The 13860-nt window shown below is 58.3% G+C and overlaps 1 protein-coding gene across 1 annotated transcript in view; it reads right to left on the bottom strand.

The window, feature by feature from the left end:
* LOC148150034 (uncharacterized) overlaps positions 1–13860 on the bottom strand; it is a 63407-nt gene that overhangs the window by 21914 nt on the left and 27633 nt on the right. Inside the window, exons 6-10 of the mRNA XM_087987695.1 lie at positions 12667–12752; positions 10397–10533; positions 8441–8501; positions 6689–6820; positions 4221–4372 (exon numbers count right to left, since the gene is read on the bottom strand). Coding sequence (XP_087843821.1) covers positions 4221–4372; positions 6689–6820; positions 8441–8501; positions 10397–10533; positions 12667–12752 — 568 coding nt within the window. The remainder of the gene's footprint in view (positions 1–4220; positions 4373–6688; positions 6821–8440; positions 8502–10396; positions 10534–12666; positions 12753–13860) is intronic.

Below are 13860 nucleotides of genomic sequence, written 5' to 3'. Positions count from 1 at the left end.
TGGGGGTCTGGGTGTTGGTCAGTGTGGGGGTCTGGGCGTTGGTCAGTGTGGGGGTCAGTGTGGGGGTCAGTGTGGGGGTCTGGGTGTTGGTCAGTGTGAGGGTCAGTGTGGAGGTCTGGGCATTGGTCAGTGTGGGGGTCAGTGTGGAGGTCTGGGCGTTGGTCAGTGTGGGGGTCAGTGTGGGGATCTGGGCGTTGGTCAGTGTGGGGGTCAGTGTGGGGGTCTGGGTGTTGGTCAGTGTGGGGGTCAGTGTGGGGGTCTGGGTGTTGGTCAGTGTGGGGGTCAGTGTGGGGGTCTGGGTGTTGGTCAGTGTGGGGGTCTGGGCGTTGGTCAGTGTGGGGGTCAGTGTGGGTGTCTGGGCGTTGGTCAGTGTGGGGGTCTGGGCGTTGGTCAGTGTGGGGGTCTGGGTGTTGGTCAGTGTGGGAGTCTGGGTGTTGGTCAGTGTGGGGGTCAGTGTGAGGGTCAGTGTGGGGGTCAGTGTGGGGTCAGTGTGGGGGTCAGTGTGGGGGTCTGGGTGTTGGTCAGTGTGGAGGTCTGGGCGTTGGTCAGTGTGGGGGTCAGTGTGGGGGTCTGGGTGTTGGTCAGTGTGGGGGTCTGGGTGTTGGTCAGTGTGGGGGTCAGTGTCGAGGTCTGGGCGTTGGTCAGTGTGGGGGTCAGTGTGGAGGTCTGGGCGTTGGTCAGTGTGGGGGTCAGTGTGGGGATCTGGGCGTTGGTCAGTGTGGGGGTCAGTGTGGGGATCTGGGCGTTGGTCAGTGTGGGGGTCAGTGTGGGGATCTGGGCGTTGGTCAGTGTGGGGGTCAGCGTGGGGGTCTGGGTGTTGGTCAGTGTGGGTGTCTGGGCGTTGGTCAGTGTGGGGGTCAGTGTGGGTGTCTGGGCGTTGGTCAGTGTGGGGGTCTGGGCGTTGGTCAGTGAGGGGGTCTGGGTGTTGGTCAGTGTGGGAGTCTGGGTGTTGGTCAGTGTGGGGGTCAGTGTGAGGGTCAGTGTGGGGGTCAGTGTGGGGTCAGTGTGGGGGTCAGTGTGGGGGTCTGGGCGTTGGTTAGTGTGGGGGTCAGTGTGGGGGTCTGGGTGTTGGTCAGTGTGGGGGTCTGGGTGTTGGTCAGTGTGGGGGTCAGTGTGGGGTTCTGGGTGTTGGTCAGTGTGGGGGTCAGTGTGGGGGTCTGGGTGTTGGTCAGTGTGGGGGTCAGTGTGGGGGTCAGTGTGGGGGTCTGTGTGTTGGTCAGTGTGGGGGTCAGTGTCGAGGTCTGGGCGTTGGTCAGTGTGGGGGTCAGTGTGGAGGTCTGGGCGTTGGTCAGTGTGGGGGTCAGTGTGGGGATCTGGGCGTTGGTCAGTGTGGGGGTCAGTGTGGGGATCTGGGCGTTGGTCAGTGTGGGGGTCAGTGTGGGGATCTGGGCGTTGGTCAGTGTGGGGGTCAGTGTGGGGGTCTGGGTGTTGGTCAGTGTGGGTGTCTGGGCGTTGGTCAGTGTGGGGGTCAGTGTGGGTGTCTGGGCGTTGGTCAGTGTGGGGGTCTGGGAGTTGGTCAGTGTGGGGGTCTGGGTGTTGGTCAGTGTGGGAGTCTGGGTGTTGGTCAGTGTGGGGGTAAGTGTGAGGGTCAGTGTGGGGGTCAGTGTGGGGTCAGTGTGGGGGTCAGTGTGGGGGTCTGGGCGTTGGTCAGTGTGGGGGTCAGTGTGGGGGTCTGGGTGTTGGTCAGTGTGGGGGTCTGGGTGTTGGTCAGTGTGGGGGTCAGTGTGGGGGTCAGTGTGGGGTTCTGGGTGTTGGTCAGTGTGGGGGTCAGTGTGGGGGTCTGGGTGTTGGTCAGTGTGGGGGTCAGTGTGGGGGTCAGTGTGGGGGTCTGTGTGTTGGTCAGTGTGGGGGTCTGGGCGTTGGTCAGTGTGGGGGACAGTGTGGGGGTCTTGGTGTTGGTCAGTGTGGGGGTCAGTGTGAGGGTCAGTGTGGGGGTCAGTGTGGGGTCAGTGTGGGGGTCAGTGTGGGGGTCTGGGTGTTGGTCAGTGTGGGGGTCTGGGCGTTGGTCAGTGTGGGGGTCAGTGTGGGGGTCTGGGTGTTGGTCAGTGTGGGGGTCTGGGTGTTGGTCAGTGTGGGGGTCAGTGTGGAGGTCTGGGCGTTGGTCAGTGTGGGGGTCAGTGTGGAGGTCTGGGCGTTGGCCAGTGTGGGGGTCAGTGTGGGGATCTGGGCGTTGGTCAGTGTGGGGATCAGTGTGGGGGTCAGTGTGGGGGTCTGGGTGTTGGTCAGTGTGGGGGTCAGTGTGGGGGTCAGTGTGGGGGTCTGGGTGTTGGTCAGTGTGGGGGTCTGGGCGTTGGTCAGTGTGGGGGTCAGTGTGGGTGTCTAGGTGTTGTTCAGTGTGGGGGTCTGGGTGTTGGTCAGTGTGGGAGTCTGGGTGTTGGTCAGTGTGGGGGTCAGTTTGAGGGTCAGTGTGGGGGTCAGTGTGGGGGTCAGGTGGGGGTCTGGGCGTTGGTCAGTGTGGGGGTCAGTGTGGGGGTCTGGGTGTTGGTCAGTGTGGGGGTCTGGGTGTTGGTCAGTGTGGGGGTCAGTGTGGGGGTCAGTGTGGGGGTCTGGGTGTTGGTCAGTGTGGGGGTCAGTGTGGGTGTCTGGGTGTTGGTCAGTTTGGGGGTCAGTGTGGGGGTCAGTGTGGGGGTCTGGGTGTTGGTCAGTGTGGGGGTCTGGGCGTTGGTCTGTGTGGGGGTCAGTGTGGGGGTCAGTGTGGGGTTCTGGGTGTTGGTCAGTGTGGGGGTCAGTGTGGAGGTCTGGGCGTTGGTCAGTGTGGGGGTCAGTGTGGGGATCTGGGCATTGGTCAGTGTGGGAGTCTGGGTGTTGGTCAGTGTGGGGGTCAGTGTGGGGGTCAGTGTGGGGGTCTGGGTGTTGGTCAGTGTGGGGGTCTGGGCGTTGGTCAGTGTGGGGGTCAGTGTGGAGGTCTGGGCGTTGGCCAGTGTGGGGGTCAGTGTGGGGATCTGGGTGTTGGTCAGTGTGGGGATCAGTGTGGGGGTCAGTGTGGGGGTCTGGGTGTTGGTCAGTGTGGGGGTCAGTGTGGGGGTCAGTGTGGGGGTCTGGGTGTTGGTCAGTGTGGGGGTCAGTGTGGGGGTCTGGGTGTTGGTCAGTGTGGGGGTCTGGGCGTTGGTCAGTGTGGGGGTCAGTGTGGGTGTCTAGGTGTTGTTCAGTGTGGGGGTCTGGGTGTTGGTCAGTGTGGGAGTCTGGGTGTTGGTCAGTGTGGGGGTCAGTGTGAGGGTCAGTGTGGGGGTCAGTGTGGGGGTCAGGTGGGGGTCTGGGCGTTGGTCAGTATGGGGGTCAGTGTGGGGGTCTAGGTGTTGGTCAGTGTGGGGGTCTGGGTGTTGGTCAGTGTGGGGGTCAGTGTGGGGGTCAGTGTGGGGGTCTGGGTGTTGGTCAGTGTGGGGGTCAGTGTGGGTGTCTGGGTGTTGGTCAGTGTGGGGGTCAGTGTGGGGGTCAGTGTGGGGGTCTGGGTGTTGGTCAGTGTGGGGGTCTGGGCGTTGGTCTGTGTGGGGGTCAGTGTGGGGGTCAGTGTGGGGTTCTGGGTGTTGGTCAGTGTGGGGGTCAGTGTGGGGGTCAGTGTGGGGGTCTGGGTGTTGGTCAGTGTGGGGGTCTGGGCGTTGGTCAGTGTGGGGGTCAGTGTTGGTGTCTGGGCATTGGTCAGTGTGGGGGTCTGGGCGTTGGTCAGTGTGGGGGTCAGTGTGGGGGTCAGTGTGGGGATCTGGGCGTTGGTCAGTGTGGGAGTCTGGGTGTTGGTCAGTGTGGAGGTCTGGGCGTTGGTCAGTGTGGGTGTCAGTGTGGGGGTCAGTGTGGGGGTCTGGGTGTTGGTCAGTGTGGGGGTCAGTGTGGGGGTCAGTGTGGGGGTCTGGGTGTTGGTCAGTGTGGGGGTCTGGGCGTTGGTCAGTGTGGGTGTCAGTGTGGGGGTCTGGGTGTTGGTCAGTGTGGGGGTCAGTGTGGGGGTCAGTGTGGGGGTCTGGGTGTTGGTCAGTGTGGGAGTCTGGGCGTTGGTCAGTGTGGGGGTCAGTGTGGGGGTCAGTGTGGGTGTCTGGGCGTTGGTCAGTGTGGGCGTCTGGGCGTTGGTCAGTGTGGGGGTCAGTGTGGGGGTCTGGGTGTTGGTCAGTGTGGGGGTCAGTGTGAGGATCTGAGTGTTGGTCAGTGTGGGGGTCAGTGTGGGGGTCAGTGTGGGGGTCTGGGTGTTGGTCAGTGTGGGGGTCAGTGTGGGGGTCTGGGCGTTGATGACCTACTTGGCATGTTTCTCGTGCACCAGTAACTGGACCAGGCCTTCTTCGTCCAGGTTGGCCCACTCGAGTGTGACCTCCTCGGGGTCGATGACTTTGGGCTGCAGGAACAGCTGCCGGGCCTGTTGGTAAGGCCAGCCCTCAGGGAGGCGGTATTTCTGTTCAAACAGGAAAGACAAACTCAGCACCGTCCTGAGGAAGGGTCACCGCACTCGAAACCTTAACTCGGCTATCTGTCTCTCTTTCCCCGCCACAGTCTCTGCTGAGTTTCTCCAGCTCTCCCAGCCCCAGGGTCACTGTGGGCTAGTGGCACTTCCAATGATTTTCCAATCCTCCCAATCCCACTCAACATCTGCCCTCTCTCTGTGATCGTCTGACTTAGAGTCATACAGATGTACAGCACGGAAACAGACCCTTCCGTCCAACCTGTCCATGCCGACCAGATATCCCAACCTAATCTAGTCCCACCTGCCAGCATCCAGCCCATATCCCTATAAATCTAATAGAATTATGGTCGCTGACCCCAAAGTGCTCCCCCACTGACACCTCAGTCACCTGCCCTGCCTTATTTCCCAAGAGTAGGTCAAGTTTTGCACCTTCTCTCATAGGTACATCCACATACTGAATCAGAAAATTGTCTTGTACACACTTAACAAATTCCTCTCCATCTAAACCCTTAACACTACGGCAGTCCCACTCTATGTTTGGAAAGTTAAAATCCCCTACCATAACTACCCTATTATTCTTACAGATAGTTGAGATCTCCTTACAAGTTTGTTTCTCAATTTCCCTCTGACTATTGGGGGGGTCTATAATACAATCCCAAAAGATGATCATCCCTTTCTTACTTCTCAGTTCCACCCAAATAACTTCCCTGGATGTATTTCTGGGAATATCCTCCCTCAGTACAGCTGTAATGCTATCCCTTATCAAAAATGCTCCCCCTCTTCTCTCTTGCCTCCCTTTCTGTCCTTCCTGTAGCATTTGTATCCTGGAACATTAAGCTGTCAGTCCTGCCCATCCCTGAGCTATGTTTCTGTAATTGCTATGATATCCCAGTCCCATGTTCCTAACCATGCCCTAAGTTCATCTGCCTTCCCTGTTAGGCCCTTGCATTGAAAAAAATGCAGTTTAATTTATTAGTCCTACCTTGTCCCTGTCTGCCCTGACTGTTTGACTCACTTCTGTTCTCAGCTGTACCCGTCTCAGATCAATCTCTTTCCTCACTATCTCCCTGGGTCCACCCCCCCACCTTACTAGTTTAAATCCTCCCAACCAGCTCTAGCAAATTTCCCTGCCAGTATATTCGTCCCCTTCCAATTTAGGTGCAATCCGTCTCCCTTGTACAGGCCACTTCTACCCCAGAAGAGATTCCAATGATCCAAAAATGTGCATCCTTCTCCCATACACCAGCTCCTCAGCCCTGCATTCATCTGTTCTATCCTCCTATTCCTGCCCTCACTAGCTCGTAGCACTGGGAGTAATCCAGATATTACTACCCTTGAGGACCTCCTTTTTAAATTCCTGCCTAACTCTCTGTAATCTCCCTTCTGAGTCACAACCTTTTCCCTTCCAATGTCATTGGTTCCAATGTGGACAATGACCTCCTGCTGGCACCTCTCCCCCGTGAGAACATTCTGTACCCTCTCTGAGACATCCTTGATCCTGGCACCAGGGAAACAACACACCATTCTGCTTTTTCTCTGCTGGCCACAGAAACGTCTGTCTGTACCTCGGACTACAGAATCCCCTAACACAATTGATCTCTTGGAAGCCGACGTACCCCTCATTGCATTAGAGCCAGTCTCAATACCAGAAACTTCTCTGTTCGTGCAACGTTCCCTTGAGAACCCATCACCCCCTACATTTTCCAAACAGCATACCTGTTTGAAATGGGTATATCCACAGAAGACTCCTGCACTAGCTGCCTACCTCTCTCACCCTTTATGGGGTTAACCCATCTATATGACTGTATCTGAGACCTTACCCCCTTCCTATACCTGCCATCCATCACATACTGTTGCTGTTGCAAATTCCTCATCGCTTCTATCTGTCTCTCCAACTGATCCATTCAATCTGATAAGATTCGCAGCCAACAGCATTTATGGCAGATATAATCCGCAGTAACCCTTAAACTCCCACATCTGACAAGAAGTACATATCACTCTATTAAAGGCCATTTTTGCTTCTTCACAATCTACAGGCCCAGAAAATAGCACCGTCTTATTCCTCTACAAAACACCGCCCCAGGTTTTCTCTGAACTTTCTCAGTCATCATGCCAACGTCTATCTCTCAAAGCTGGAGATCCCAGCTCAGAGGCAGGGGCACTACCCAGTTCACTATGTCAGCTCCCAAAGAGAGGTGAAGTCAGAGCTCCTGCCTCTGAGCTGTGGTCAGTACCACAGGGGCTGGGGAATGGAGATGAGTGACACACCCCCCAAGACGATCAAACGCGGACTGAGTCCTGTCTTACCAAACTGTCAATGTTGTGGATAATCTCCTCGATGCTCTTGTGGTTTTGAATTAGTGGTAACGCCCTCTTCACCCCAATCCCCTTGATCTTATCGCAGTAGTCACAGCCCATCAGAATACACAGATCAACAAACTGGAAAGCAAGAGAGCAATTACATTCACAGGAACATGAAGAGGAACGAGCTGAGGACTGCAGACGCTGGAAATTAGAATCAAGGTCAGAGCGGTGCTGGTAAGGCACAGCAGGTCAGGCAGCATCCGAGGAGCAGGAAAATCGATGTTTCGGGCAGGAGCCCTTCATCTGAATTTCCTGATGATGCTGCCTGACCTGCTGTGCTTTTCCAGCACCACTCTAACCTTGGCATTAAGAGGAAGTATTTCCACGGCCTGGGGATTCTACAACCCAGGGACAGAGTCAGAGCATTCAGGGGAGAGGTTAGGAAACATCTCTACACACTCAGGCTGGCAGAGGTTTGGAACTCTCTCCCACACAGGGCAGTGAGTACAGCATCAGTTCATTTTCACTCTGAGAGACATCTTTTTTGTGAAACAAAGGGATGTGGGTGAAAGGGCAGTGGAAGGGGTTGGGCCACAGATCAGACATGATCGTAGTGAGTGGTCAAACAGGCTTGAGGGGCTGAATGGCCTCCTCCTGTTCCTGATAATCAGGATCGTGAGGCATTAGCCTTCCCTGCTTTAACCTTGGGTCAGCGCCTTTATGGAAAATCCTGGAAATTCCCTGGGAGTGGCTGGGAATAACGTGGGGAGCAGATGGATGTTAAAGCCCTGGAGAGAGTGTGAAGGAGATTTACTACACTGGTACCAGGAATGAGGGATTTTAGACACACAGTTAGAGAGACTGGCTTTATTCTTCTTGGAGTGGAGAAGATTTCGATGTGACCCTACTGAGGTACTCAAAATGATGATCAGCTTTTGATAGAATCAGGAAGGATATTCTGTTTCCACTCGTTGGTACGTCAGTAACCGGGGTCACAGTCTCACGATTGCCAGCAAGAGAGCTCGGAGAGAGACTCGGAGAAAGTTCTTTCCTCAGAGAGTGGCTCGGATTTGGAATGTGCTGCCTGGGAGAGTGGGGGAGGGGGATCCCATTAGAGGGTTCAGAGGAGAGCTGGATATATATTGGAAAGTGGCGAAGTTCGAGGGCTATGGGGATAGGGCTGGACTCGCTCGATCGCTCTACCAGGGGCTAGTACAGACACAACGGGCTGAATAGCCTCCTTCTGTACTGTACAACTCGCAGATTCTATGAGGCCATTCAGCCCATCGAGACTACTCCACCATTCAATGAGATTGTGGGTGATTGGATAATCCCCCGGATACACTGGGAATGAGCTGGGATTGACCAGTGATTGACCAGCCAATGCCGTGTGTCCATGCAGGAAGCGTAAGGAGCCAGTGTTGAGGGCCAGTGAGACCGGGACCCTGGTGTGAGAATGACCCAGGAAGGAGCTGGTGTTGGGGTCACTGAGAGGGGGGATGGTGGTGGGAGAGGGTCCAAGGAATGAGGGAGTGAGAAGAGATGGGGCTCAGTGAGAGGTGAACCGCAGGAGGTTGAACACAAGTGAGAGACTGAAGGGGTGAGAGTGAGGGGAGAGCGAGGGGAGACAGGCCACACACACCCAGACACAGACACAGACAGTCAGGGGTCAGCCTGAGCAGGCAGGTCGATCAGACTCCCTGGTCAACTCTATCCCCCTCCCCACCCCCACACCCCACCTCACAGTTTACAAACCTGCTCCTGAGTCAGATGGAGAGCTTTCAAGATTTCCGGGAGAGAGATCTCCTCAACTCGCCTGGGAAACAGAGACCGAGAGTCATCACATCAACTCATACAGCTCCCTCTACATCACAGGGTTAGATACAGAGTAAAGCTCCCTCTACACTGTTCCCCCCATCAAACACTCCCAGGACAGGGACAGCATAGGGTTAGATACAGAGTAAAGCTCCCTCTACACTGTCCCCCATCAAACACTCCCAGGACAGGGACAGCACGGGGTTGCACGGGGTTAGATACAGAGTAAAGCTCCCTCTACACTGTCCTCCATCAAACACCCCTAGGACAGGGACACGGGGTTAGAAACAGAGTAAAGCTCCCTCTACACTGTCCTCCATCAAACACTCCAGGACAGGGACAGCACGGGGTTAGATACAGAGTAAAACTCCCTCTACACTGTCCCCCCATCAAACACTCCCAGGACAGGACAGCACGGGGTTAGATACAGAGTAAAGCTCCCTCTACACTGTCCCATCAAACACTCCCAGGGACAGGGACAGCACGGGGTTAGATACAGAGTAAAGCTCCCTCTACACTGTCCCCATCAAACACTCCCAGGACAGGGACAGCACGGGTTAGATACAGAGTAAAGCTCCCTCTACACTGTCCCCCCATCAAACACTCCCAGGACAGGGACAGCACGGGGTTAGATACAGAGGAAAGCTCCCTCTACACTGTCCCCATCAAACACTCCCAGGACAGGGACAGCACAGGGTTAGACACAGAGTAAAGGTCCCTCTACACTGTCCCCCATCAAACACTCCCAGGACAGGGACAGTATGGGGTTAGATACAGAGTAAAGCTCCCTCTACACTGTCCCCCCCATCAAACACTCCCAGGACAGGGACAGCACGGGGTTAGATACAGAGTAAAGCTCCCTCTACACTGTCCCCCATCAAACACTCCCAGGACAGGGACAGCACGGGGTTAGATACAGAGTAAAGCTCCCTCTACACTGTCCCATCAAACACTCCCAGGACAGGGACAGCACAGGGTTAGACACAGAGTAAAGCTCCCTCTACACTGTCCCCCCATCAAACACTCCCAGGACAGGGACAGCACGGGGTTAGATACAGAGTAAAGCTCCCTCTACACTGTCCCCATCAAACACTCCCAGGACAGGGACAGCACAGGGTTAGACACAGAGTAAAGCTCCCTCTACACTGTCCCCCATCAAACACTCCCAGGACAGGGACAGTACGGGGTTAGATACAGAGTAAAGCTCCCTCTACACTGTCCCCCATCAAACACTCCCAGGACAGGGACAGCACGGGGTTAGATACAGAGTAAAGCTCCCTCTACACTGTCCCCCCATCAAACACTCCCAGGACAGGGACAGCACAGGGTTAGACACAGAGTAAAGCTCCCTCTACACTGTCCCCCATCAAACACTCCCAGGACAGGGACAGCACAGGGTTAGACACAGAGTAAAGCTCCCTCTACACTGTCCCCCCATCAAACACTCCCAGGACAGGGACAGCACAGGGTTAGATACAGAGGAAAGCTCTCTCTACACTGTCCCCCCATCAAACACTCCCAGGACAGGGACAGCACAGGGTTAGACACAGAGTAAAGCTCCCTCTACACTGTCCCCCATCAAACACTCCCAGGACAGGGACAGCACGGGGTTAGATACAGAGTAAAGCTCCCTCTACACTGTCCCCCATCAAACACTCCCAGGACAGGGACAGCACGGGGTTAGATACAGAGGAAAGCTCTCTCTACACTGTCCCCCAATCAAACACTCCCAGGACAGGGACAGCACGGGGTTAGATACAGAGGAAAGCTCTCTCTACACTGTCCCCAATCAAACACTCCCAGGCTTGAGAGCGGGGGCGAGAGTGTTGGGGGGGGGGGCGATGTTGAGGGCGGTGCAGGGTTGGGCGTGAGGGTGAGGGCGAGGGGTACACTCACGCGTCCCTCCTGGCGCTGACGTTGCGGACGAGGCGGGTACAGCCGAAGGGCAGAGCGTCCATATCCTCGGTGGCTGTACAGTGCACCTTCCCCGACTTCACCAACACCGCACAGGTCGCCTCCGCCTCACTGGGGGCCTGGAGCGGGGGGGGGGGGGGGGGGGGGAGAGTGAGGGGGAGGGGGGAGGGGGAGAGGAGGGTGAGGGAGAGAGGGGGAGGGGGAGGGGGGGAGGGGGAGAGGGGGAGGGGGAGGGGGAGAGGGAAGGGGAGAGGGAAAGGGAGGGGGAGAGGGAGAGGGAGGGGGAGAGGGAGGGGGAGAGGGAGGGGGAGAGGGAGAGGGAGGGGAGAGGGAGGGGGAGAGGGAAAGGGAGGGGGAGGGGGAGAGGGAGGGGGAGAGGGAGGGGGAGAGGGAGGGGAGAGGGAGGGGGAGAGGGAGGGGAGGGAGAGGGAGAGGGAGAGGGAGAGTGAGAGGGAGGGGGAGAGGGAGAGGGAGGGGAGAGGGAAGGGGATGGGGAGGGGAGGGGGAGTGGGAGGGAGGGAGAGGGAGGGGGGGAAGGGGGAGAAGGGGGAGTGGAGAGGGGGAGAAGGAGAGCGAGAGGGAGAGGGAGGTGATGAGGAGGGGGAGAGGGGAAGGGGGAGAGGAGAGGGGAAGGGGAGAGGGAGGGGTTTGGGGAGGGGAGTGGAGAGGGAGTGGGAGGGGGGTAAGGGGGAGTGGGTGGGGGAGAGGGGAAGGGGAGAGGGAGAGGGAGGAGGAAGGGGAGAGGGAGGGGGAAGGGAGGAGGAGAGGGAGGGGGTGATGGGAGGAGGGAGGGGGAGGGGGGAGAGGGGAAGGGGGAGAGGGGGGAGGGGGAGAGGGAGGGGGAGAGGGGGAGGGGGAGAGGGGAGGAGGGAGGGGGAGGGGAGGAGAGTGGAAGGGGGAGTGGGGGGAGGGGGAGGGGGGAGAGGGAGGGGGAGAGGGGGTGGGGGAAGGGGAGCAGGCAAGAGGGAGGGAGAGGGAGGGGGGGAGAGAGAGCCGTGTGGGTCACCACTGTGTACCACACCACCCATCACCCTGAACCCTGACCCTTGACCCATCCCTTCACACTGACTCCTCGTCCATCACCTCTGACCTCTCACCCCCAACATGCCCCATGAAATGCAGCAGCAGCCCCCCCACCCCACCTATCGCCCACTTCGAGGGATAATGAGGGACGGGCCAGGTCGCCCAATGAATGAATTTCTAACCAGGATGGTTCCGGACATTGGTGTCTTGTTCCTCTTCCCAGGTGAACAGCAGGAGGCCATTCAGCCCCTTGAGTTTGGCCTGAACCATCCAGCAACTCCTCTCTTCCCCCATTACCCAGCCTGTTCAATCCCATTGATACAACCCAGCTCCACCCTCAAACCCTTGGGCTGGCTTGGAGTGGGGAGAGGGGGAAGAGAGAGAGAAAGGGGCAGGGGGAGAGAGTGCGGAGAGAGGTGGGGGGAGAGAGTGGGAGGAGAGAGAGGTGGGGGGAGAGACAGAATGGGGCAGAGGGAGAGAGCGCGGGGAGAGGGGGAAGAGAGAGTGGTGGAGAGAGAGGAGGCAGGGAGAGAGTGGGGAGGGGAGAGAGAAGGGTCAGTGGGAGAGAAAGCAGGGAGAGGGGGGAGAGAGAAGGGGGCAGGGGGAGAGAGCGCGGGGAGAGGGGGAGAGAGGAGAGAGAGAAAGGGGAGAGAGAGATGGGGGCAGGGGGAGAGAGCGCAGGAAGAGGGGGGAGAGAGAGTGGAGGGAGAGAGAGTGGGGGGTGAGAGAGAATGGGGCAGGGGAGAGAGCACGGGGAGAAGGGGGAGAGAGAGAAGGGGGCAGGGGGAGAGCGCGGGGAGAGGGGGGAGAGAGAGTGGGGGGTGAGAGAGAAGGGGGCAGGGGAAGAGAGCGTGGGGAGAGGGGGGAGAGAGAGAGATAGGGGCAGGGGGAGAGAGCGCGGGGAGAGGGGGAAGAGAGAGTGGGGGGAGAGAAAGGAGGAGGGGAGAGAGTGGGGGGAGAGGGGGGGAGAGAGAGAGAGAGAGCGAGAGTGGGATCACACAGGGATATGGATTCGGGGAGAGCCAGGATCCGGGGAGACTGAATGAGGGGGTGACCTCTCAACCCCCAGGCTCCTCCCTGTCCCAGCAGAGGGCCGGTTGTGGGGATACCCCACCTCCAGAAGAGGGAGGGTGAGGGAGCACAGGCTGACGGGGTGGGAGTGGGGGGGCAGGACTGTCCCAGTGCAGTGTGCCCTGCCCCACTCCCCCCACCCCCCCACAGGCACACACCTCGATGTAGGGCACCCCCAGCAGGGTGAGGAGCCGCTGACAATCCCGCCGACTGTTCCGAGCAATAAACGCCAGCCTGGAGTCACCTGGAGGAGAGAGGGAACACACACACGTCCCGCGGATGGAGAGAGGGAACACACACACGTCCCGCGGATGGAGAGAGGGAACACACACACGTCCCGCGGATGGAGAGAGGGAACACACACACGTCCCGCGGATGGAGAGAGGGAACACACACACGTCCCGCGGATGGAGAGAGGGAACACACACACGTCCCGCGGATGGAGAGAGAGGGAACACACACACGTCCCGCGGATGGAGGGAACACACACACGTCCCGCGGATGGAGGGGGGGAACACACACACGTCCCGCGGATGGAGAGAGGGAACACACACACGTCCCGCGGATGGAGAGAGGGAACACACACACGTCCCTCGGATGGAGGGAACACACACACGTCCCGCGGATGGAGAGAGGGAACACACACACATCCCGCGGATGGAGGGGGGGAACACACACACGTCCCGCGGATGGAGGGAACACACACACGTCCCGCGGATGGAGAGAGGGAACACACACACATCCCGCGGATGGAGAGAGGGAACACACACACGTCCCGCGGATGGAGAGGGGGAACACACACACGTCCCGCGGATGGAGAGGGGGAACACACACACGTCCCGCGGATGGAGAGAGGGAACACACACACGTCCCGCGGATGGAGAGAGGGAACACACACACGTCCCGCGGATGGAGAGGGGGAACACACACACGTCCCGCGGATGGAGGGAACACACACACGTCCCGCGGATGGAGAGGGGAAGGGTGTAGCCTACCAGCGGGACAAGGCTGTGCTCTGGACGTGGGATCTTCCTGTGCCCTATCCTGTCTTCGGAACGCGGACTGACCCACCGTGACCCAGCCAGTTGGCCCTGACTCCCGTGCCCACTGAGAGTCCATGCCCACCCTCCCAATCAGTGGTCTGGAAGCACCCAGAGGTGCAGCCTTGTGTATGGGCTGTTCCTTAAATGACTGTGATGGTAGTTACAGAGTACGTCACGGACACAGACCTTTTGGCCCATCTCCTCCCTACCCCAGCTCACTCTGTAAACTCTCTCGAACAGCACAACCTCGTCAGGAATAACTGAGACCACCCCCAGCGCACCCACAGGGGGAGCCACTGCAGCACTCCC

This window comes from Chiloscyllium plagiosum, unplaced genomic scaffold (genome assembly GCF_037043375.1).
Source record: "Chiloscyllium plagiosum isolate Xiang-an unplaced genomic scaffold, Cpla_swu_hap1 HiC_scaffold_5, whole genome shotgun sequence".
Classification (NCBI taxonomy): domain Eukaryota; kingdom Metazoa; phylum Chordata; class Chondrichthyes; order Orectolobiformes; family Hemiscylliidae; genus Chiloscyllium; species Chiloscyllium plagiosum.
This window is presented reverse-complemented; position numbering and strand designations above follow the sequence as displayed.